The 27514-nt window shown below is 35.1% G+C and overlaps 1 protein-coding gene across 6 annotated transcripts in view; it reads right to left on the bottom strand.

Annotated features, from left to right (window-relative positions):
- The window catches only part of SPAG16 (sperm associated antigen 16), a 1157251-nt gene that overhangs the window by 1106902 nt on the left and 22835 nt on the right, over positions 1 to 27514 (bottom strand). For all 6 annotated transcript variants that reach the window (XM_065526049.2, XM_045368377.3, XM_045368378.3 and 3 more), the window contains 2 exons: positions 23123 to 23241; positions 15955 to 16092 (listed from right to left, as the gene is read on the bottom strand). In XM_065526049.2, coding sequence (XP_065382121.1) covers positions 15955 to 16092; positions 23123 to 23241 — 257 coding nt within the window. The remainder of the gene's footprint in view (positions 1 to 15954; positions 16093 to 23122; positions 23242 to 27514) is intronic.

Here is a 27514-nt window from a genome sequence, read left to right as displayed (position 1 = left end):
TTCATTGTAGAGGTATTTCATTTCTTTGCTTAAGTTACTTTCTAATTTTATTTATGGCTATTGTAAGTTGGATTACTTTCTAATTTCTTTTTCAGATTCTTCACTCTTGGCATATAGAAATGTTACTGATTTTTGTATGTTGATGTTGTATCCTGAAACCTTGCTGAATTTATCAGTTCTCATCATTTTTTTTTGGTGGATACTTCGGGTTTTTCCAAATATAAGATCATATCATCTGCAAACAAGGATAATTTGACTTTTTCCTTTCCAATTATATGCCATTTATTTCCTTCTCTTGTCTGATTGCTGGGACTTCCACTACTACATTGAATAATAGTGGTGACAATGGGCATCTTTTTCATGTTTCAGATCTTAGAGGAAAGGATTTTAAGTTTTCCCTATCCAGTATGACACTGTGGTATGACACATATAGTGTTTATTGTGTTGAGGTATGTTCCTTCTATACCAAATTTTTTGAGAGTTTTTATCATAAAGGGATGTTGAATTGTATTACATTTTTCTCGGCATTAATTGAAATGAACATATGGTTTTTATTCTTCATTATTTTGATGTAACATATCACATTGATTAATTTGCATATGTTGAATCATCCTTGCATACCTGGAATAAATCCCATTTGGTCATGATGAATTATCTTTTTAATACATTGTTGAATTCAGTTGGCTGGCATTTTTGTTGATTTTTGAGTCAACATCAGAGATATTGGCCTGTAGTTTTGTTTTTAGATGTGTCTTTGGTTTGGGTATCAGGGTAATATGGGCCTTGTAGATGAGTTTGGAAAGATACCCTTTTCCTGTATTTTTCAGAATTGTTTGAGTAGCACTGGTGTTAGTTCTTCAAATGTTTGGTACAATTTAGCAGTGAAGCCAGCATGTCCTGTTATTTTGTTTACTGGGAGACTTCATATTACAGCTTCAATCTTGTTCATTGTTATTGGTCTTTAATATTTTGGATTTCTTCATGGTTTAATCTTGGTAGCTTGCACCTGTCTAGGAATTTACCCATTTCCCCTGGATTTTCCAATTTATTGGCAGGTAGTTGGTCATAGTAGCCACTGATGATCCTTTGAAATTCTGCAGTCCCAGTTGTAATGCTTCTTTTTCCATCTGATTTTATTTATTTGGGTCTTTTCCTTTTTTTTCCTTTTTTTTTCTGCTTTAATCTGCCTAATGATTTGTTGATTTTATCTTTTCAAAAGAATAACATTTTTTGTTTCCTTGACGTTTGTATTGCTTTCTTCATTTCAAATTCATTTATTTCTACTCTGTTCCTTTTTATTTCTTTTCTTGTACTAATTTTCGGTTAAGTTTGCTCTTGCTTTGCTAGCTTTTTAAGATGAATCATTAGGTAATTTATTTGAAGTTTTTCTTCTTTTTTGATGTAGGCACTTATATAAGTGCCTATAAATTTCCCTCTTAGTATTGCTTTCACTGTATCCCATAGATTATGGTATGTTGTGTTTCCGTTATCATTTGTTTCAAGACATTTTTCAGTTTTCTTCTTAATTTCTTCATTGATCCACTGGTCATTCAGGAGCATATTGTCAAACTTCTATGTGTTTGTATGGTTTCCAAAATTCCTCTTCTTGTTGATTTATAGTTTTATTCCATTGTGGTCTGAGAAGATGTTTGATATTATTTCAATTTTTGAATGTTTTAAAACTTGTTCTGTAACCTAACATATAGTCTGTCATTGAGAGTAGAAATATCTATTAAGTCCATTTGTTCTATGGTGCAGACTAAGTCTGATGTTTGTTGATTTTCTGTCCGGAATACCTGTCCAATACTGAAAGTGGGGTGTTGGAAGTCTCCAGCTATTACTGTATTGCGATCCATCTCTCTCTTTAGCTCTAATAATATTTGCTTTATATATCTGGGTGCTCCAGTGTTGGGTGCATATATATTTACAACTGTTATATCCTCTTGCTGAATTGACTGCTTTATCATTACATAAGACATTCTTATGAAGGTAAATCCTGCCAAGATCAGATTCTTCCCTTCAAGGCAGTGGGGTCCCTTTTATCCCAGAAAGTGTCTAGAAATGTTATGTGGGAGCTCAGGCCTGGAATGGGGGCTTCAGGACCCAGGGGTGCTGCAGAAAAGGCACAAACCAGTGCCTACTTCTGAGGCCCCTGGGGAAAGGGCAACACACAGGCACAGGCAAAGATACTTTGCAAGTGAAGGAAAAGTAAAAGAAAAACTCTCTACCCCTGGCAGATGGACAGCTGTATTAGTCCATTTTCACACTGCGCACAAAGACATACTTGAGACTAGGAAGAAAAAGAGGTTTAATGGACTTACAGTTCCACATGGCAGGGGAGGCCTCACAATCATGGAGGAAGGCAAGGAGGAGCAAATCACATCTCACATGGATGGCAGCAGGCAAAAAATTGAGCTTGTGCAGGTAAACTCCCCTTTTTATTTTTATTTTTTATTATTTTTATTTACTTATTTATTTATTTTGAGACGGAGTCTCGCTCTATCACCCAGGCTGGAGTGCAGTGGCACGATCTTGGCTCACTGCAAGCTCCGCCTCCCAGGTTCATGCCATTCTCCTGCCTCAGCCTCCCAAACTCCCTTTTTAAAACCATCAGATCTCATGAGACTTATTTACTATCACGAGAACAGCACCAGAAAGACCTGCCCCCATGATTCAATTACCTCCCACCAGGTCCCTCCCACAACACAAGGGAATTCAAGATGGGATTTGGGTGGGCCAACCATATTGCACACTCAGCCCCTCTCAAATGTCATGTTTTCACATTGCAAAACACAATAATGCCTTCCCAACAGTCCCCCAAAGTCTTAACTCTTTTCAGCCTTAATCAAAAGTCCACAGTCCAAAGTCTTATCTGAGACAAGGCAAGTCCCTTCCATCTATGAGCTTGTAAAATCAAAAGCAAGTTAGTTACTTCCTAGATACAATGGGGCTACAGGCATTGGGTAAATACACCCATTCCAAATGGGAGAAATTGACCCAAACAAAGGGACTACAGGCCCCATGCAAGTGCAAAATCCATCAGGGTAGTCAAATCTTAAAGCTCCAAAATGATCTCCTTTGACTCCATGTCTCACATTCAGGTCATGCTGACACAAGAGGTGGGCTCCTGTGGTCTTGGGCAGCTCTACCCCTGTGGCTTTACAAGGTACACCCTCCTTCCTGGGTGCTTTCAATGGCTGGTGTTTAGTGTCTGTGGCTTTTCCAGGTGCACAGTGCAAGCTGTCGGTGGATCTAACATTCTGGGGTATGAAGGACAGTGGCCCTCTTCTCACAGCTCCACTAGGCAATGCTCCAGTAGGGACTCTGTGTGGGGGCTCCCACCCCATATTTCCCTTCCGCACTGCCCTAGCAGAGATTCTCCATGAGAGCCCCACCCCTGCAGCAAACTTCTGCCTGGGTATCCAGGAGTTTCCATACATCTCTAAAATCTAGGCAGAGGTCACACACCTCAATTTTTGACTTCTATGCACCTGCAGGCTCAACACCACATGGAAGCTGCCAAGACTTCGGGCTTCAATCTTCTAAAGCAACAGCCTGAGCTGTACCTTGGCCCCTTTCAGTCATGGCTGGAGCAGGTGGAATGCAGGGCACCAAGTCACTAGAATGCACACAGCAGAGGGACCCTAGGCCCAGCCCATAAAACTATTTTTTCCTCCTAAATCTCTGGGCTTGTGATGGCAGGGGCTGTCACAAAGGTCTCTGACATGCCCTGGAGACATTTTCCCCATTGTCTTGGTGATTAACATTCAGCTCCTCATTACTTATGCAAATTTCTGCAGCTGGCTTGAATATCTCCACAGAAAATGGGATTTTCTTCTCTATCACATCATCAAGCTGCAAATTTTCCAAACTTTTATGCTCTGTTTCCCTTTTAAAACTGAATGCCTTTAACAGCACCCAAGTCACCTCCTGAATGCTTTGATGCTTAGAAATTTCTTGTACCAGATGATAACCTAAATCATCTCTCTCTAGTGTAAAGTTCCACAAATCTCTAGGACAGGGGCAAAATACCACCAGTCTCTTTGCTAAAACGTAACAAGAGTCACCTTTGCTCCAGTTCCCAACAAGTTCCTCATCTCCACCTGAGATCATCTCAGCCTGGATTTCTTTGTCCATATCATTATCAGCATTTTGGGCAAAGCCATTCAACAAGTCTCTTTCCAAACTTTCCCACATTTTCCTGTCTGCTTCTGAGCCCTCCAAACTGTTCCAACCTCTGCCTGTTACCCAGTTCCAAAGTCACTTCCACATTTTCTGCTATCTTTTCAGCAACGCCCACTCTACTGGTACCAATTTACTGTACTAGTCCATTTTCACACTGCTGATAAAGACATACCTGAGATTGGGAAGAAAAAGAGGTTTAATGGACTTACAGTTCCACTTGGCTGGGGAGGCCTCACTATCATGGTGCAAGGCAAAAAAGAGCAAATCACATCTTATATGGATGGTGGCAGGCAAAAAAAAAGAGAGCTTGTGCAGGGAAACTCCCCTTTCTAAAACCATCAGATCTCATGAGACTTATTCACTATCAGGAGAAGAGCATGGGAAAGACCTGCCCCCATGATTCAATTACCTCCCACCAGGTCCCTCCCTCAACATGTGGGATTTCAAGACGAGATTTGGGTTGCGACACAGCCAAACCAATCAACAGGTAACCATCTTAGGCCTAATATTCTCTCACAGCAAGTAGAAGTATCCTACTTCTGAGGTAGTAGTATGAAACTCCTACAAAGACCAACTACAGATAGAAGGCAGAGTTTGGCCACAACACAGAGGACAGACAAAGAGACAGGAAAAGTCCTCATTCCTAAGGCTCAGGTACACAAGACCTCCCTAGTGAAGATGGACTAAAAAGACAGAAACTCTCTGCCATCTTCCTGAGATGGCAGACTGTTTGGCATCATCCTTACCGAGTACTAAGTGAAGAGGAGGAGAGAATTTAAGTAGAGTGAATGGAAAATAAATAAATGATTGAGTTGACACTTTGTTGTGAAAGCACAAGAACCTCACTTGAATTCTCATTTAGAAAATGATTCCATTTTCAATTAGAAGTATGGAGAAAGGCTGTGTGTAGAAGAGATCAATTGTTCTGAAAAAGGATCAATGGATCTGTTCAAATAATTTGCAAAAAGAATAATGAACAAGATCTTTGAACATTTATTTTAACCCCATATTTTTAAAAAAGAATTGTACAGAATATCCTGATAGGGCTATCAAAACAAGTTAGCTCTAAAGCATGTCAAGTTGAATCAGTTTATCTAAAAAATAATACCATATTTGTTTTACAACAGTAGATAAAAATCCAATATTATATATTTATAATCAGCTAACAGATCCAGGTACTTCACTGGAGCAATGCTAGTATGGTAATAATATCATATTCAATATAGGAAATTCTTCATAGCAATGTGACCTTGTTAATCTACATAACCTCTGTAAATATCAAATTGCGCACCTCCACAATGGACATATAATGAGCTTCAAAGCGTATTCAATTAAATATTTTAGTAAAGTGGTTTACATACTGTCTTGCACATCGAAAATACTAAATTACTCAATAAATGTTTCTGAATTCATAATCATCATTATAATCATTTCATATTACTATTTAGTATAGTAAAAGAGACACACACAATTCTTCTAAGCAGTAAATTTATCTTCCTACAAGCAGTGTGCCAGTAAGTAAATATCTTCTAATTGACCAAAAATATTAGGGTATGTGATTATTAGTAACATTGTGTATCTTTTAAAAAATGAATTTAAAATTCTGTGAACGTCTATTTTGAGTATACTAAATTGTCTTAATTTCTGTCACTTGAATTATGTAAATGAGCTTATTTTTATCTTATGTGAAATGTAAACCCACAACATGTTAAAAATACTTTAAGAAATAATGCTGCAAAATTTCTTAAACAGAACCATAAATGTGCAGCATTGCATCAACTCACTTTTTAAATATACATTAGAAGCCTATTTGTGCTCATCCCAGGAAACAAAGCATAAGAATTGACTGAAGTATCAGACCTTAAAGTTTTTCTGACCATTAAATTGGTTTTCAGGGACTTGCTTTCTGTTTGCACAATGAAGTCTATTCAGTAAAAAAATTTAAATTCATTTCATGGTGGTGCCTCTCCTATTATGATCTTCCTGCTGCCCATCTGCTTAATAAATGGAAAATAAAAGTTGTACTAAAGAATAAAGTTTAAAATATTCATATAAGCAACGAATATTTTAAACTATATAATATTTCCTCATCACATTAGTAGAGCATCTTTGTGTTTTAAAACAACACAGCAAACAGACATTCTGTTTCAAGTACAACGAAGTTAAGAGTTACTCAGTGGAACATTCTATTTAAATGTGTACATCATAAAGAAAACAATTTGCACATGCTTTGTCTTAATAAAATGGTACAATTACTATCTAACTTCTCCATTTCAGGAAACCAGCACATCAAAGTCTACAATTCAATTATGCAACATTAAAGTACAGATATTCTTATAGTACTATAAAATTACTGCCCCAAAACTCCATTTTCAATATGATATGAATATTATTTAATAGTATGCTCAAAAATATTTTGAAGTGAATATCCATGGTAAAATAATTTTATTAACTGAACAGTTTTAAGTATTTTTGAATGATCACTTAATAACGAGTTTAGTGGATTATTTTGTTACAATTTGGCAAAGTAAATCATATACACATTTTCTTGTTTACCTGCATCGGAGTAGGCCATCTTTGTCATATATTTTTCTTATGTGCACAATTGAATCAAAGTAATTTCTGATAATAGTAGTTATGTAATTAGCAAATATTCCATTATCTTCAATTGTTTATAAATGAATTTATTTAACCCACTAAATTTTATATTGGAATAATTGTTAGACAGCCAAAATGGAATTCAACCAGATTAGAGAAAAATTTTCATTATCTTAGCCAAAAAAGAAAGCGGTATATCCATATCCAGAAAAAATACCTTCTTAATTTAACAAGCAATTACTTAAACACTAAAGCATGAAATTTTATGAGCCTCATTATTATCTTTATTTTCACAGTGTTTGTTTCTGAAAGTCATAAAACTAAATGGGTCTTCACAAAAGCTGGGTACTCTTTGACCTTTTATAGAAGTAAATTTTGAAAGTGAAATAAAGGCCCCTTAGTAAATCACCTTAACTTTTCCTTAATATTAATTGTCATGTAATTATGGTTTTCTTTATGCCTATATTTTCTGGCAGATTGTAAAAGGAAGTATTTCATTATTTTTAAAATGGTAGTTTTTCATCTTCCTGTTAGTAATCCCAATCAGTATTATTTTCTTCGGGGCTCTCAATAAACCCTTTCTGGTCTGCATTATATTTCCTTACTGTAAAAGCCTGGCAAAGGAAGACAATACTCAAAACGGGGAAAGACTGGTTACACTCCCAAGAAAATAATGCCTACCCCAAATAAATGCCATGAAAGGGGCAAAAATCACCAATTAACTGCTCTAAAAATTATTAAAAGCTTAACTAAAGAGCCAAAAGTTTAATAGCACACAATCACTTAAGCTCCTACTATGTACCAGGCACAGTGATAGGCCCTGGGGATATAGGGAACACAAAACATAGTCCCTATTATATGGAACTCAAAATGCAACAACAAAATATAAACATTAGATAATTAAATGCGAAGGGCATAAATTTCAAGTTCCTTCATAAATATAAAGTATTAAATATAACTTAAATGGAGAGATACGCTATGTAAATAGAAGGACAAAAACTTGTGATAGTATCAATTCTTCCCCCTCAAAAAATAGATATGCGCGCGCACACACACACACACATATTTTTCCAAAATCAAGTTATATTTTCAACTTAATCCCCATCCTATGTCACACCTACGTCACCTGTGTCTGTGGAAATTGGCAAACTTATTCTAAATGGTCAACTGATTTTCAATAAAAGTGCCAAAGATATTAAATGAGACTTAAAGATAATTTTCTCAAGAAATGGTGCCAGAACAATTATGTGTTTCTATAGTAAAGAAAATTAACTTCTAGCTTCTACCTCACACGATGCACAAAACTTAAGAACATATCCTATGCTGAAATAAAAATACATATTTTAAGGGTTTTAGAAGAAAACATAGAATATCTGTTACCTATAGTAGAAAATGATATATTCAATAAAATGTCAAAATAAATACCATAAAAAAGATAAGCTATGCTTCATTAAAATTTAAAGTACCTGCTCAACAAAAGACACCATTAATAAATTAAAGACACAAGCCATAGACTGGGAGAAAATATTCACAATATTCTAACAAAGCACTTGTATCCAGAATATACAAAAAACTCTTACAATTCAATTACAATTGTATTCAATTACAATTCGTCATTTTTAAAGGATGAGTAGTTTATCTTCAGCAAACAAGCAACATAAACATACAGAAAGCAGGATAAATGCTTTGTAGAATGCTTTTTAGAATGGTCAAAAAGCAAAAAAAAAAATATGTTTAATATCATTTGTTATACAGAAAATGCATATCAAAAACACAAGATGCCACAACACAACAGTTAAAAATGACTACACTTGAAAAGACTAATAACACTCAATGTTAGTAGCTGTGTGGAGCAACTGGAATTCTCATGTATTCCTACTGAGAAAGCAAAATGGACCAACCTGAATGTGGGAATATGTACTAGCAGTTCATACAGAGTTAAACATCCATCTATCCCCCGATCCAGAATTTCCACTAAGCTTTTATAAAAAAGAAATGAAAACATATTCCTATCAAATATTTGTGCCTCAATGTTCATAGCAGTTTTATCTTTAATAACCAACTGTTGGAAATAACTAAATGGAAAAAGGATAAAAAAGTTGTAGTATGCATTATACAACAGAGTACTACTTAGCAATAAAGAGGAACAAATTACTGATACAGGCAAAAATAATACATTGTACAGACTTTATGCTGAGTATAAGGTGCCAAACAGAATAATATGGTGTGATTCCATTTATGAAATTCTCAAACAAAACTAATCTATAGTGAAAAATTTCTGAAAAGTGATTGCCAGGACACAGAACAACTGAGAAGGGACATGAGGAAAACTTTTGGATAGATAAAAATGTTCTACCTTGAGATAAGTGTGGAGGTTTAAGAGTTTATCTGTCAAATTATATAGCTAAGACATATATTTCAATGTATATAAAGCACAACAAAAAAACTGTAAAAAATATATAATAACTTGAGGTGTAGGGAATGGGTGAGAGTAAAAGAATGACAAAAGTAGAGTGTTGATTATCCTGTAGGTCTATGAGGTTCATTAGTCTATACTGCTTACTTTCTTTGAGTATATAGTAAGAAGGTAACATGAGATCTACCCTCTTAACAAATTTTTAAGTGTACAATACACTATTGTTGGTTTTAGTACAATGATACATAACAAATCTGTAGCATTCATTTTTGTTTACCTAAAACTTTATGCCCTTTGATTAGTAGTGCCCCATCTTCCTCTCCCCTCGTCCCCTGGAAACCACCATTCTACTCTTTGATTCTATAAATTTTGCTATATTAGATATCTCATATATGGGGAATCATGCAGTAATCACCCCTCTGTGACTGGCTTATATCACTTACCGTAGTGTCCTCAAGGTTCATGCATGTCCTCACACATTACAGAGTTTCCCTCTTTTTAAAGGATGAGTAGTATTGCATTGCATGAATGCACCATATTTTTTTACCTATTCATTTGTCAATGAACATTTAGGTTGTTTCTATAATTTGGCTGTTGTGAATAATGCTTTAATGAACATAGGAATGCTAATATCTGCCTGAGATCCTGGTTTCAATTTGATTCACTTCAAATAAATACCCAGGAGTGGGATTTCTTGATCATATGGTAGTTCGAATTTTAATTTTTTGAGGAACCTTTATTCTGTTTTCAGTGGTGACTGCACCATTTGCATTCCCATTGGTAATGTGCAAGGGTTCCAATTCTTCCACATTCACATTAACACTTGTTATTGTTTATGTTTTTCTTCTTTTTTTGAGTCTTGCTCTGTCGCCTAGGCTGGAGTACAGTGGCGTGATCTCAGCTCACTGCAAGCTCTGCCTCCTAGGTTCATGCCATTCTCCCGCCTCAGCCTCCCAAGTAGCTGGGACTACAGGCGCCCACCAACACGCCTGGCTAATTTTTTGTATTTTTTAGTAGAGACGGGATTTCACCGTGTTAGCCAGATGGTCTCAATCTCCTGACCTTGTGATCTGCCCACCTTGGCCTCCCAAAGTGCTGGGATTACAGGCATGAGCCACAGAGCCTGGCCTATTGTTTTTTTCTAATAATAGCCATCCTGAAAAGTATGAGGCAATTTCTCGTTTACTTCTGATTTGCATTTCCTTGACAATTAGTAACATTGAGCATTTTTCCAAGCAGAAGCCTGTTCACATGCTTCTGCTCAAAACTATTAGCTTCACATACCACCTGGGGGAAAAAGCAAGTTTCTAGCAAAGCCTCTACCACTAACCCACTGGTTAGAGCCAGTATAGCCTCCTTGCTAATCCTCTAACAAGCCAACCTGTCTCCACCATGTGCTCTTCATACTTCCTATTTCCTCTGCCTGGAATTCCATTTTCCCAAGTTTATACTTGGCTTTTTCCCTCAGTCTCTTCAGGTTTCTGATGTGCTCCCCTGCCCCCTGTCCCACCTCTTACCAATCCTACATAAAACAGCACCTCGTCTGTCTCCTTTACGCATGTTATTTTCTTCATAGCACTTACCACTACCTAATATAAGTTGTATTTGTCAATATTCACATGTAGTCAATTGTTATCCTAATGTACTTAAAAAGTGTCAACTGTTTGGAGTTAAGAAAAGGAAAAGAAGCCTGCCACTAAGGTAGGAGGGGCAGCACAGTATGATGTCACAGATGCTAAGGGAAGATAGGAATAAAAAACAGGATATACAAATGGAAAAAAAAGACTGCTAAATTTGGGTGTCAAACAGTTCTCTGGTGTCCAAGGCCAATTGAGAAAAAGTGAAATGGAAGCCAGATTGCAAGATGTTCAAGTTCAAGTATAATGGTGATTTTAGGAATCAATCATCCAAACAAGTTTTTTGGTTTTTTTTTTTTTGCATTGCCTAAACTATGGGAAGAAGACATAAAATGCTAGTTAAAATAGGCAAGAAGATCAAGCAAAAAGGTTGTAATTAATAAAACTCATAATAGTTATTTATAAACTTCAGACCAAAGTAAATCTTTTGGCATGACAACTACCAAATAAAACAAGGTTTATGAATATAGTGTCTAAACTGTGAAAGACATAATTCTAAGTGATGTTTTATAATCTTCGTTCAACCACCAAATCTCTCCAACTGTGGTCACCTGCTTTAAATGCAACTTTAGATTTCTGCATTTAAAATAACAATAGGTCTACATTTCAATAGAAAATTTATGTTCTCCTTTTCTGAGAAAAACATTCTTCTTCAATATCCAGTATGGGAAATACTTGTACTTCCAATGGAACTATAAATTTTTAATAAGATCATTTTCTCCATAAAAACATCTATACAGAAATGTTCTCAATAATTATTTCCCAACTGTATATTTTGGAAGATAGACAATCTATATTTATAGATGGTACAGAGAAAACCTGTAGTCAAAAATTGGTAATGTTGACAACAGAGAAAATGACAATTGCCTGCTTTAATTACAGCAATTCAAATGATATTTTAGTGTGAAATATTTTCTCCTTTCATTTCTTTCTTCATGCTTCATCGTTGCTGAATTTAAAAAATACTAATGATGTGATTAATAAAAACCTAGAGATGACAGCGTTTAGAGTTATTGATAATAGCTGACATTTCAAAGCACTTTGTGATTTACAAAGCTCTTTAACATAGCTTGTCTCATTTAATTATCACATTATTCCATAGAAATTAACAACATTACGCAAAATGATTCCCAGGTTAACAATAAGAAAACTGGGAGTAATTCAGCAAACTGAGTTAATAAGTAACAGAGTATTAGAAGCGAGGTATTTGAACTTTAAGATAAGTACTCTTTTCATGGCAACTTTCCCCCAGATAAATATTAATTTTATAGCTGTATCATTTATTTGATTTTTCTAGAGATAAATCACTAAATGCTATTAGTATAATCAAGAATAATATATATCTGCAACCTTTTTTGTGTATTAAAAATTATTATTAGAAAAGTATTTTATATCTACAATTATTTTGCCTTAAGAAATATCCTAATCCTAAAAATATAAACATTAGCTCAAGTTCAATAAAGGGAATCTCATGTTTGTCACTACTTACTATTTGAAAATTATCCTCAGAAGTCAAATTGAAAAACCTAGATGATTAAACACTACCATTTGGGGCAGGCTGGTAGCATGACAGATGTAGTTTGGAAAACTTTTTGCAAAACTTTATTGCAGCACTATTCACAATAGCCAAGAATGTGGAATCAACCTAAGTATCCATCAACAGAAGAATAAATAAATCAAATGTGGCACATATACACAATGGAATGTTATTAAACCATTTTTTAAAAACAGAATGAAACCCTATAATTTGCAGGAACATATATGGAACTGGAGATCATTATGTTAAGTGAAATAAGCCAGGCACAGAAAGACAAATATTGCATGTCCTTACTCACATGGGAGCTAAAATAGTTGATCTCATGGAGGTAGCAGGGAGAATGATAATTATCAGAGGCTGGGAAGTATGCGGGGGATGTAGGGTGGAAAGGGGAGATAAAGAGAAATTGGTTAATGGATACAAACATAGTTAGATAGAAGGGTTAAGTTCTAGTGTTCAATATCACAGTAGGGTGACTACAGTTAACAATAATTTATCATCTATTTTAAAATAGTTAGATTTAAAATGTTCCCAACACACACAAAAAAATCATGTTTGAGGTGATAGATATCCTAAATACTCTTGATTTGATTACTATACATTATATGTAACGAAAATAACACATGTACAATTATATGTACAAATGTATTTGATACATATGTATCAAAATATCACATGTACAATTATCATATGTATAAATGTTTGTACAATTATTAAGTATAACAAAAAAACTACTGACAAAACAGAACAAAACTTCATTCTCCATTCTCCATTTTCTAAGAATGTATCAGTAGAACCAGGTTATAACGAAGCATTTTACTAAAATGTGCTGTGAAAGCACACCATGCTTAATATCCACTCAGTAAAATAAAGATTAAGCATCTAAGGATCAAGCAGCTTCCTTTCAAATCTTCCATGTCAAGTAGAGTAAAGCAAACACAAATGTTCCTTGTCTAACTTTTTCGATTTTAAGTTCTATTGAATGAGATAGATTTGAGAAACAGTCACAAACTGTTAAAATTAAAACAATAATCTGATATTTTAGTGAGACAAGATGTTTTATTTGAGTGATGCATTTTAATCCTGGCTTCTTTTAACATTAAGTTAATAATCTGCATGAGTAATATTTTTTTTATATTATTGCTATTAAACATAATATTCAATAAACGACCAGTACTTAACAATGACTATTCAATGTCACTGGAGCTAAACTTATGGCATAAAGAGGCTGCTTTGATCTATTTAACAGAAAATTAGCAAACTCAAGCAATAATTCAAAGGAGATCAGGAACTGAAAGTGTGTCAGGCAGCACTGTGAGAAATATGCTGTATCAAATTCCCAGTGAATCCATTAGATGAATATACAAAATCATAGTGAGCATCAGGGCAAATAGTACAAAACACTTTTGAGAAATGGAACAAAGAATAGAGAGAACACTGGTTCTAGTAATATATTCTTCAGAATCATCATACACTTCTAATGTAAAATATAAAATTCTAAATGATACATTACATCCATAGATAATACAAAATGTACATACCTTGCAAAAACATTTCTACAAGTACGGACAATACTTGAATAAATGATATCATACAAATTATTTACTGCCATCGTTCACAAGTAAGAGCTTATTTTAAATGTTTTCTCTGCTTCTCAATGAAAAGTCATGTTTCTTTAAACTTATCAAAAATCTTAATATTATGTTCCTATATGGTAATTCTATTAATCTAATTTTGGTTTTAATATGCCTCTTTAAGTGAGAAAGGCCCTCTTTTTAACTATATTTAATAAAAATGAATTAATAAATAAAATATGAACTCTGCTTCACATCTGGGCATTGATTTCTCCATATAACATTGCCTCAGATGAGCAGATTCACCCCAAATTAATGCATTCACATAATCTTTGTCAGAATAACACTGGCTGTTTACCTAAAATTGTTCACCAGGAATTGCATGCCTTCCATCAATTGCAGAAAGAAAGGTGTGGAGAGATTTGGCTTCTCTTCTATGAATAAATTTATGCCAGGAAATTACTAAACAAAGGTTTCCTTTCAGTAATTCTAAGTTAGAATAAAATTTATTTTCATACAATATATTAATCACGTACTCTTGAATGAAAAAGGAACTTACAAAATATGGTATTAGTGCAGTTTATATTTAAAAGTTACTCATAAATATGCATTAATATATACGCATTGAGGAAAGTCAAGGCTGCTATTCAACAAAATGGTAAGTGGCTGGCCCTGGGTGGTGAAATTATGGATAGTTTATGTTTTCTTTTAAAAATATTTTTATTTTTATAGACTTAGGGGTAAAAGTGCAGTTGTTTTACATGGATATATTGCATAGTGATGAATCTGGGCATCTGGTGTACCAATCACCCAAGTAGTGGATATTTTACCCATCCCTTACTTTCCTCCATCTTTCCCACCTTTTAGAGTTTCCAGTATCTATTATTCCATTCTGTATGTCCATATGTACTCATTGCTTAGCTCCTACTTGTAAGTGAGAATATGTGGTTTTTGACTTTCTGTTTCTGAGTCATTTCACTAAGAGTGATGGCCTCGAGTTCCATCCATGTTGCTGCAAAAGGCCTGATTTCATTCATTTTTATGGCTGAATAGTATTCCATTGTATATAAATGCCACATTTTTTATCCCATCATCTGCTGATGGACACTTAGGTTGATTCCATGACTTTGTTACTATCAATAGTGCTGCAATAAATGTAAGAGTATGGTTGGAATTTTTATACAACTGGGTAGATACCCAGTAGTGGAATTGCTGGATTGAAGTCAAAACCACAATGAGATAGCATCTTTCACCAGCCAGAACAGCTATTATTAAAAAGTCAAAAATAACAGATGTTGGTGAGAATGTGGAGAAAAGAGAATACTCATACATGGTTGGTGGGAATGTAAATTAGTTCAACCTGTATGGAAAACAGTATAGATAATTCTCTTTATTTTTTTAATAAACTTTATTTTTAGAGCAGTTTTAAGTTCATAGCAAAATTGATTAGAAGATACAGAGATGTCCCATACACCTCCTACTCCCACACATGCACAGCCTTCCCCATTATCAACAGCCCACAACAGACAGGTACATTGGTTAACAACTGATGAACCTACATACCATTGTCACTCAAAGTCCACAGTTTATATTATTCCTTCTGGAGAATTTTCAAATACCGAAATTCCTCTACTAGGAATAAACTAGCATTTTCCTCTCGGCTTTCTATAAATTTAATTATTATTTCAGAAATTAGTCTCTTTACAGGAGAAAATGTTATAAACCATGAAAAGACTATCAAATACATAAGGAAGTGAATGTTATATAACAAATGTACCATCTCCTAAACAACTCCCTGCATTCCCTTCTTGTTGGTAAGTTACAATTATGATAGTTCTGATCATCTGTTTAATTAATGTGGTAGTGAAGCCTCTCACATTTTTTACAACTAGAAAAATCCAGTTTTCCAAAATTAAGGCTCTGGTACATTACATATAATCAACTTCATTCAACTCTTTATTTAGTCCAAAAGAAAAATAAGAAAATGTCATTTAAAAAGTAACATACTCAGCTGCTTGTTTGTAGTGCTTCAAATCTTTCTTTAAATTTTTGTTCTCATTTTCCAAAAGCATAATCTGGGTGTAGACATCTGGAACATTCCCAACAGTTCTAAGTTCAGTCACTCCTTTCTGTATTAACTCATACCTAGGATAAAATCAAACAAAAGGGTTTATGTCATTTCTTTCTGCCAAATTGGCTTAATTTATGTACAATTCGAAAAGTTAAGTCTCAGGGAGTATTTATAGTAATTACTTGCAGTGTTAGTTACATTTATAAGTTAAAATGTCCAACATTCATAATATATTTTAGAATAAAATATGACTTCTAGGTACCAATACCATCATGGTATATAAAATATAATAACAGAACATCTCCTATGTTCCAGGCACTGGTCTAGACAACAGTAAAGTTGACAAAAATGTCTAAGTCCCTATTTCATGGAGTTTCCATTCTAGTGGTGAGGGTGATGAGTTCTATGAAGTTAAATAAGATGGCGAAAAGATACAGGAAGAGTGAGGTGGAAACACTGATGGCCGTGCTTGTGCTGTTTTACATAGGGTGGGCATGAATGACAAATATGACTGACAAAGTGATACCTGAACAGAGATCTAAAGGAAATGAAGGACTGTATTATGTGGATAGTTGGGAGAGAAGCAGCTGGGCCAGATGGAAAAGTAAATGCAATGGCCCTGAACCAAGGACGTGCTTGGCAACTACAAGAAACAACAAACAGCCAGGGTACCTGGTGTGCCTGGAACTGAAGCCAACTAAGTGACCAAGAAGAGAGTGGTGAAAGATGAGTCAGGAAAACAGCAGGGAGCCATGGTGAGGAATGCAATTTTACTCTGAATCAGAAGTAAACCACAGGAAGGTTTTGAGACAAGTGACACTGACCAGATTTATGTTTTAAAGGGATTAGTCTAGCAAGCATAGAATCAGAGAGACCAGTTAGCAGGCTATTGCAATAGTCAAGGAGAGAGCATGGTGGCTTGAAGAAAGTTGGTAGCGCTGGAGATTATGAGAAGTAAGTACCTTCTAGAAATGCTGTCAAGGTGGGGCCAGCGGGACTATCTGATGGATCAACTGTCAGGTGTTGGTAAATGAGAGAAGGCAAGTGCGAGTCCAGGGTTTTAGGCTGAGCAACAGATAGCCATTTATTTACTAAGTGGGGACAAACGCAGGAGGAGCAAGAGTGGTTGGAGTAATTAAGGGATTGTTTCCATTCGTGTTAAATGTAACATGCCTAGCAGACATTTAAGTGAAGATAAACGTTGAGTATACACATTCGGAGTTCCGGAAAAAAGGGTGGGCAATTTGGTAATCAACATTACAGATACTATTTAAAGTGATAAGACTGAAAGAGACCAGCTAGGCAGTGAGAAATGCAAGTAAAGAAAGAAAGAAATGAAGAGGTCCTAGGAGTGAGCCATAAACACTTCACTGCTTCCAAGTTGAGGGGAAAACACTACCAAAAAAGACTAAGCTAGAGAGGCCTGTGAAATAGGGGGATAATCTGAGAGTTGTGCCCAGGGGGCAAATGAAGAAAGTGTTCTAAAAAGGAAGAAATGAACAACAGTGACCAATGCTGCCAGGAGTCTGAAAAGAATACTGAGAATCAATCACTGAAGTTGGCACTGTGAACGTCACTATTGAAAAAAAAAAAAAGGAAGTTTTCAATAGAGTCATGGGGACAAAAGACAAACTGAGAGAATGACTGAGAGACTAGGAAATGAGGAAGTGGCAACAAACTTTTTTCAAGGAGATATGCTCTAAAGCAGAGCATAGGGAATCAAGATGAACTTAGAAGAAGATATGAAATCTAGGGTGGTTCTTCTCTTCCTTTTTTAAAATGTGAGATATTATTGTACATCTGTATGCTTATGGGAATGACCCAGCAAAGAGGGAAAAAACTGACAATAGAGGTAAAAGAGGGATGATTACAAGAGTAGTATCCTTAAGTCAGTGAGAGGGGTTGGTATCAAGCAGACAAGATGAGAGCTGGCTTCAGGTAACATTAGAGTCTGCGAGAGAAGAGAACACTGGAGGCCAGAGGCAGCGGGGTGGTAAAGAGGGAGGTGGGAGAGATGGAACTTGTATTTTCTCAGTGAAGTAAGAAGCAACATCAGAGAATCAATGGTAGATTGTAAATAATTACAATTTTAATCACTGTGTATGGAAATTAATAAAGTTAAAAAAAAACAATTTGAGCATAGAAAAATATTTCAAGTAATAAAGTTATTAATAAATCCCTACAAAGCTTGCTCTAGATGAGCTAAATATTAGAGCTAAAAATTACAAATTATCAGTAGTTTCATATTATAAATCATAATTTAATAATGTTACATATTTATAAAGTCACATATTTTGTGTCATATACGATTTTTTCTAAAAAAAAGAGCAAGAGGACCCCCCCCATAGAATATCCTGAAGATTAAGATAATTGAATCAATATTCCATCTTATTTGCCACAATTTATAAAACAGGAAATAGGTATCAATTGAATCATAAATTCAGTAAGTCATCTGTACTAGGAATGTGATTTATACTTATCTCAGAAGAGAAGACATAGGGATTGATTGCAGTATTAGACCATAAGCTTTTTCTGACCATAAAATTGATTTTCAGCACCTTGCTTTACTCAATGTGGGAAAACCACTAGAGAAATTTTCTATGAGGAAAAAAGTGATTTAATACTTTTTCCTCTAAATTAAACACTATAAATAAAATAATATGTGATAAAAGAAGCACAAATCCAAATACAACATTTATTACATAGTATATATCTCAGGATATTCAAAAATTATCAGGTAAATTTTCTGTCATCCATATAAAAATATGAAAGATGACTTTAAGCTCATTTTTAGATAATAATACAAGTAATTAGGAATCTTAATGCACAAACTACAGAAGTATACTTCTCAATAAAATCTGAATTATCATACATAATATTTTTGTGGTTTGCTTCAGTTTGCATGTATCTGTTCTTTTAAGAAATATCCTGACTTTTTATTTCTTTCTTCTTTTTCACTCACTCTTAAAGTAAGACTGAAAAGTGTTCAGGTGGGAAAGAAGACTGCCATAACTATTAGAGATTTGAAATATAATTTGCTCTCAATGAAACTGCCAATAAATTATCACTAATAAAATTGCATTAATGCTCTTAATATTTACCAGGAGATCCATAAACTACTTAGAATTATGTAGAGATGGAGAATATATATGAATTTCAGGGAGAAAGTGCATAGAAATTTCATAAAATTTTGTCTACATACCAAATGCATTTAAGACCCAATGCCATAAATGATGAATATTATGACAGAATTCCAGTAAACATATAAATGGTGTCAGAAGAATAAGGATTATTTTTCCCTCATGGTGGCACCCAAGGCATAGGAGGTAAAAGACAGGGGAAAGGTCATCTAGATTATAATCTCCTTATAAGAAGCCTACAATGAGAACTTTTCCCTCATGTTTTCATAAAGATTTAGGGAAATATATTACCAACATAGACAAAATTATTTTAATTACTGTACAAACTGAGGATGTTAGAATCCCCAGCACTGTTGTGACTATCACTTAGAACCAGACAGTCCCTCTCAGGAAAAATATAGCACAGTTGAAATGTTTATTACCCGCCCCATGATTCCTCAAACCAATATAGAAAATAGGCACAAATTTGGATTCTAAATTAATATTTTCTTAAGTCCTTTTAGTATCCAGCCAAACCAAAAGGCACCTTTATTAATTTTTTCCAAGATTCTCTTGTATAATTGCACAATATAGCCTTGTGGTTAGGAGACTGGTCTTTAAGATCAGTATGTCCCTAGGTTGACTCTGCCACTTACTGGCTATGACTTGGTGACACTCACTGAGGAGACTTCCTAATCTCCCTATCCCCTTTCCTCATCCCTAAAATAGAAATACGGCTGTGGCTACCTGCTCGATACAGTTGTTGGGAGAAGTAAATGAAATAATGCATGAGAATATACTGTATCAATAAAAATGATACAAAGTACATTTCTGCATAAGCCTAAGCCTTCACCCTCTTAAATATTTTTAAATCCCTCATATTTAATAAACATGATATTAATTTTGTTTTAAAAATTTTAATTAAATACTCACCTAAAATGTTGCCTTAATATCATAGTACATAAATCTGTGCAGATGTATTTACAGTGGTCAAATTTATCATAATGTAACACAGCAAAAATTAGCTTTTGCTAACTTTTATGTTATGTAGAAGAGTCACTACATTCCTGTGTTTAACTTAATAATGACTGGGGAAAAAATATTCTTATGGGACATATAACTAGAAGCCAAGACCTCACCAATTGAAGAAACAGCAATAAGATTAAATTACAAAGGAACAAATATTTGTGTAGTGTTCACTGGGAGTCATTAATGTATACACAACACCACACATATTTCTTGTACATACTTGGGCAACATAAGGGCTATATCAAGGGTAATTTTAATTCTAGGCTCTGGCTTTAAAACTTAACCATCCCCAGAAAGTTGTAACTGTACTGCTCACATTTAAGTGATTAAATGTTATGACAAATTTTATTGTCTAAAAGCTGTAAAATTTATTTTATGCAAATTAATGAAATATACTCTTAATTTGCAAACTCTTCCATTATTACAAAAAAATTAAATTAGTAATTAAGTGTCATAAATAATTGTACTATTACTTTTGATAGCATTTTCATTACCACCCTACCTTCAGTGAAATGGTGCGAACAGGCCAAACTGGAGAGAACCAAGTGTTGAATAGGAAGTAAAAAGGTGAAGAAAGAAAAAAAATTTAAACTTTGTTTTCAAAACATTGGCTGGAAAGGGAAAAACGGTTTAAAAAGAAGTGGTAGTAAAAGGCAAAAAAAGAGTAGGAATGTATCTTTAGGGTGAGTAGTTCTGACAATGTTAATAGGGGAACAGTCAGTGTAGGAAGACAGACGGATGACATATGCTGAGGTACAGGTACTGGAATTAGATTACCATATTTTCTCCATTTTAATTTCTTCTTTAATTTCTCCCCCCGAGAAATTATTGTTGTCCATTGATAATTCTAAAATAGGCATACAAATAGAATTGAAGCATTGACTAAACCTGCAATGGAAATTTTTCGTGGTTCACAGAACAAATTCCTACTACATTCTGGCAACTCTTTTCTGTAAAGGGTCAGAGAATAGATATTTTAGAATTTGCAAAACTATCTTTACAGGCCACATCACCCCTGTTGTGACTAATTAACTTTGCTTTTACAGAGTGAAAGTAGCCATATACAATACCTAAAGAAAGGTCATGTCTGTGTTTCAATAAGATTTTATTTTAAAAATCAGGAGGCAGGCCAGATTTGGCCCAAGGATCTTAGTTTTCTAACCCTGGATTTAAAGGATTCATTGCATTTTCCGCTTGAGGAGTGAAAGAACCTATGTCAAATTTTACTGCCCAGTGTTTTGTTTGTTTGCTTATTTTAACAAACTAACAAAGGAAAATCCCTGTTTGGTCATGTTTTGAATGATTAAGTGAATTCATAGCAATTATATATTCTAAGTGTTTTCTCCTGTGGTAAAAATGATAAAAAATAATACATTTAATTTTCCTATAATTTTACTATGTAGAATAGGTAAAGTTTTCTAACCAAAATAAAAAATGTTTCATATGAAATAAGGTATTCAATACAATGTAATCTCATTGCAAACTGGCAGCTAGGGATAAGGATAAAATTACCTGAACCACAATATTCTAAACTCATAAAGAGATGCGTTATACCAATTTTATCTTATGACTAGTATGCCTAGCTTGGGAGGACTTTAAATCCTAATATTAACACTAATCTTAGTTTCCTGAAGTTTCATCTCATCAGTTCAAATTGCTAAATCTAAAAGGAAAATATGACAATAGTCACCAGATTGTTAACAGTATACTTGGATCCACACTATTCTAAGAAAATCATTTTACACTTTGGACTGGCCTAACATATAAGCATCACATGTCCTAACACACATTGTTGGAAGACAGAAAGTTAAATGAATCATATTAATCTTTTACTTTATTAGCACTGTAAATTAATCATCTACCTACTTTTACAAAAAATACATTTTCTAGAACATTTGTAATTATATTTCTTAGGGATATTTTTATTAAAAATTATTTAAAATAATTCACACAATTTCTAAATCTAAGAGAAGCAGCATTATTTTTCTTCCACTGAACTTTGTTTTTCTTAGACTGTATTAATGAAAAATAATTCTCATAAAATTAATGTTAGATGTGCAATTTAAAATAATAAAACTGATTGCTCTTACGAGAATGTTATCAGAAGATGAGAACCAAAAAAAGCAAACAATAAAAATTTATACCACAGCTGGATGAGTAAAAATTGCAAATTATCCATACATTGCAAATTTATTTAAAATTAGGAATTAGTCCTAATTATAAACATCTTTAGATATATTAATCCCCTTTTCTAGAATATGCAATAGCTATTAAAGTTCAAATATATTTTCATATCTAATCATTTAATAAATTTATTTAAACAATGTCAGGAAATGGAAAATACGCCTGGTGACATTATTACTGTACAAAGGAATAAAGGTACAAAAGGTACACCTGCTGATTTTCATAACTAGTTATTAAAATTTTCAATTATAACAAGAAAATATTGTGTTTAAGTGATATTCAAAATACAATTCCACTTACTTCTAAATGAAGAATATTCATAGAAATATAATTAATCAGCTATGTGAGTAGAAAAAGACAAGCCATTACACTATAAATAAAATAAGCAAGTAAAGCAGTACTGTTTAGTATAATGTCTAAATACAGGAAATACTCTCAATAATTATACAAAAATACTAGGAAATGTTTTCATAAAGTATCTTTGCGTTTTATAACTCCACAGGATATTCAAGTTTCTTGATTTTTTGAAAATTACTTAAACTTAAATATTTGGGAAAGATGTTTAATAAAAATTTCTTTGTAATTGCTATTCTGGTGTGTGTGTGTGTGTGTGTGTGTGTGTGTGTGTGTGTGTTGTGGTTTCAGGGCTGGAGATGGGAAAAGTTTCTAGTCATTTTTCATAGGCTGAGTCATTTCAAAGTCAAGACACTTAAAAGTGTACAAGTTAAATGTTAGAATTTTAAGAGAACTATTTATCTACATAATTGTTTACCATTCAGACTGAAAGCAATCAAGAGTTCTGGTCATTCCCATTTTGATCAAGAAATTGCAGAGAAAGTCTTCTATCACTTCAGGTACTGCAGGCTTTGAAGGAAGAACTGTTTTCCGTTCCTGAAATTTAAATGTGCATTTATTCATTTTGAAAACATCAAAGCATTAATTAACGATATAGATAAGACTTCAACTCATTCATTCATCCATTCATTTTTTTTCAACAATGTTTGTTGACTGTTATATGCCAGGAACCATTAATATTTTAATTACTGGGGATAAAGCAGATGAAAGCAAACAAATCTCTATCCTCATATCTATTAGTCAAGTGGATGGAGACAGAATATGAGTAACTAAATAAAAAACATATACTATGATAGATGATACTAAGTACCTTGGGGTGGGGAGAAAGTAGAGGATTTAAGATAGAACCAGGTGTAGGACAAGTATTCATGTGAAGCTGGGTTGCTACGTATTTAGGGTGGTGAAGATATCACTGATAAAACTGTTATCTTAGCATAAATCTAGACAAAGAGGCAGAATGCCTTATGTTCTGGTTTGTATCTGCATCAGTAAGTGCAAAGGCCCTGCAGCAGGAGTGTGACTGGATTGCCTAAAGGATAGTAAGAAGGTAGGTTTGCCCTTTCAATAGCACATAGCATGTTAACCAAAAAAAAAGAAAAAAGAATGCATGGACCTTTTAATCCTTTTAATTATCATTTAAAAAGAAATATAATAATTTTAGTACCATGACTTTTAGAAACACTATGGAGGAAATAATTACTGACAAAAGATTACACTACTATTCCATATGGAAGTCAGTCAGTCTATCAACTAGATCAGGGGTTAACTAACAGTTCTTACAAATAAAGTTTGTTAGAGCACAGCATGCCCATGCCCATTTGTTTACATATTATGTTTGGATGCATTTGCACTACATGAGACAGTTGACTAGTAGCCACAGAGTCCTTATGGCCCTCAAAACCTAAAGTACAAGTTGAGCAATCCCTAATCCAAAAATCCAAAATCTGAAATGCTCCAATAGCCACAAATTTTGAAGCACCAACATGACACCACAGGTAAAAATTTCCACATGCAAGTACTTAACAAAAACTTTGTTTTATATACAAAATTATTTAAAATACTGTATAAAATTACCTTCAGGCTATGTGTAAAAGGTGTATATGAAACATAAATGAATTTCATGTTTAGAACTGGGTCCCAGTCCCAAGAGATCTTAGTGTGTATGTGAAACTAAATAATCCAAACCTAAAGCTTTTGGAACTTTATATTTATTAAGGCTTGAGAGGAATGGGATTATGTGGCCTGAGCCACAGAGCATGCAGCTGCAACTTCTGCTTTTTTGATTATAGATTAAATGTCTTCATTATTGTCCTAAAAATGATTAGGAAAGATGGAATACCACCAGAGATCAGACCCCTTTAGAACACTGCCCTTCCTTGCAAAATGTTGAAGCAATCTTCCTTGGAATGCAGCAAGCTGTAATCAATCAAATCGTTACAAACTACGTAATGACCTTGTAAGGAAAATGTTGCAACCCTGTTAACTTCTGTTTCTGCCTATATAAGTGAAAACTTAACTTCCCCACTTTGGAATGCTCACTCATTCTATTGGAGACTGTGTTTCCCAGGTGGCTATCCTCAAGCTTTGAACTTGAATAACACTAAACCTTATTTTCCAAATGTCATTATCATTGATACATATTTGCAAATATTTCAATATCTGAAAAAAAAATCCAAAATCTGAAACACTCTGGTCCTAAGCCTTTTGGATAAAAGATACTCAAACTGTATGTAGTACTCTGACAGAACATCTTAGCAGACGTAAAACTAGAAAATGAAGACATTTCAGCAACCAACAAATGAAACTGGTACAGCCATAAAAACTATCATATCATTTAAGTCAGGTACAAAATAAATCAAATAATTGGTAGTTTCCTAAAAATACCAAGGAATAGGGAATACTAATTCTATTTTACAGAATGAAGTGCTGCTCAATAAAAATAAAATTAAAAAAAAAAAGAATCATCATCTCTTGAGTGCTGTCATTTTCTTCGCATTGGCAAGAAGTCACTAATTTGTTTGCTGACCATTTGAATAAGCAGATCTATTCTCACCTACAGAAACTCAGCAGCAAGTTTTCCTTTCGCCTTCTCTTTCCCAAGCTGGTAATGGTTATATAACAGGTTACACAGAATATACAGAATGTTTACATAGAAATCCAATGAAGAAAGAGGATCTTTGCTGCCCCAAAAATTCTTTCCAAAAGTGCTATATATAATTCAACACTGATGTTTATTACTGGTAGCTGCTATGATATTCACAATAGTGGTGAGATGAGGCAAATTTGGGGGCTACAAAAAATCCTGGCAAATGGGTAGAGTGTAAAATTACATTTGTAAAGTTCAAGCAGAATAATTTGGAAGGAGGCAGTACAAGATGGCTGAATAGAAGCCTCCGATCATTAACCCTGCAGGAACACCAAACTGAAGAACTATTCACACAAAAAGGCAACTTCATAAGAACCAAAAATCAAGTGAGTAATCACAATACCAGGCTTTAACTTCATATCGCTGAAAGAGGCACTGAAGAAGGCAGAAAAGACAGTCTGGAGTTGCTGACACCACACCTCCCCCATACCCTGGCAGTGGCCAAGTGGCATGGAGATAAAATCTCTGTCCTGTGGGAGGAAGACTTCAGTGATTATGGAATCTTTTACATTAGAAAATAGTGCTGCATCATCATGGCAGAAAGCAACACCAGGCAGAACTCAGCCATCACCCACAGAGGGAGCATTTAAACCAGCCCTAGCAAGAGGGGACTTGCCCATCCCAGCAGTCAGAACCTGAGTTCCAGAAAGCCTCACCACCACGGGCTAAAGGGTTCTGGGGTACTAAATAAACTTGAAAGGCAGTCTACACCACAAAGACTGTAATTCTTTGGGAAATTCTGATGCTATGCTGGGCTCAGAGCCAGTGGACTTAAGGAGCACACGACTTAGTGAGATAACAGCCAGGGCAGTCAAGTGAGGCTTGTGCCACACCTCCCCTGACCCCGGGCAGTGCAGCTCACAACTCCAGGAGAGACTCCTTCCTTCCACTTGAGGAGAGAAGAGTAAAGAGAACTTTGTCTTGCAATATAGATACCAGCTCAGCAACAGTAGGGTAGGGCACCAAGCAGGGTCCTGAGGCCTCCATTCTAGGCCCTAGCTCCCAAACAACATTTCTAGAAACTCCTTGAGCCAAAAGGGAACCCACCACCTTGAAAGGAAGAACCCAGTCCTGGCAGGATTTATGACTTGCTGACTAAAGAGTCCTTGGGTCCTAAATAATCAGCAACAGTAGACAGGCACTACTTGCCGTGGGTCGTGAATGAGACTCAGAGACAAGCTGGCTTCAGGTGTGAACTAGCACATACAGAGAGGTGTGGTGGCTATGGGAAGAGATTCTTTCTGCTTGAGAAAAAGAAATGAAAGAGTAAAGGAGACTTTTTCTTGCAGATTAAGTACTAGCTTGGCCCTAGTTGGGTAGAACACCAAGTGGGCCCTTTGAGGTCCCTGAATCCAGGCTTTTGCATTCAAATGGAATTTCTGGACCTGCCCTGGGCCAGAGGGCAGACTACTGTCCTGAAGGGAGAGTTCCAGGTTTGGCAGCTTCAACCACAAGCTGACTGAAGAGTCCTTGGCCCTTGAGTGAACATTGGTGGTAGCCAGGCTGTTATTTGCAATGGGCCTATGCTGGTGGTAGACTTCCCTGATTGTGGAAAGGGGAGAGTGGGAAGAACTTTGTCTTGAGGGTTGGGAGCTAGCACAGCTGTAGTAGAATACAGCACCAGGTAGATTCTTAAGATTAACAAATCAGGCACTGGCTCCTAGACAGCATCTCTGAATGCACCTAGGCTGGGTGAAACTTGCCACTCTGAAGGAAAGAACACAAGCCTGGCCACCTGCTGACTGTAGAGCCTTAGGGCCTTGAGTGAACACAGGAGTTACCCAGGCAGTGATTTACAGTGAATGGGCCTTGGGGAAGACTCAGTGCTATGCTGGCTTCAGGTCAGACCCATCACAGTCTCAGTGGTAGTGACCACAGGGGTGGCTTCTATCAACCCTGCTTCAGCTCCAGGCAGCTCTACACAGAGAGGGAAACACCCATGGTTTGGGGGGAAGTAAAGGAAAAGTCTGTACCTGGTAATCTAGAGAATTCTTCCTGATCTTATCCAAGACAACTTAGCCAGTACTTCTAAAAGACTGCAAAAGGCACAACATTACTGAGATTGGAGTGACCCCTAATGAACATACAGCAGCAGTGCCCAAAAACTTAGATCACAACACCCAAGTCCCCTCAAATACCTGGAATGCCTTCCCAAGAAGGATG

This window comes from Macaca fascicularis, chromosome 12 (assembly GCF_037993035.2).
Source record: "Macaca fascicularis isolate 582-1 chromosome 12, T2T-MFA8v1.1".
NCBI classification, from domain to species: domain Eukaryota; kingdom Metazoa; phylum Chordata; class Mammalia; order Primates; family Cercopithecidae; genus Macaca; species Macaca fascicularis.
This window is presented reverse-complemented; position numbering and strand designations above follow the sequence as displayed.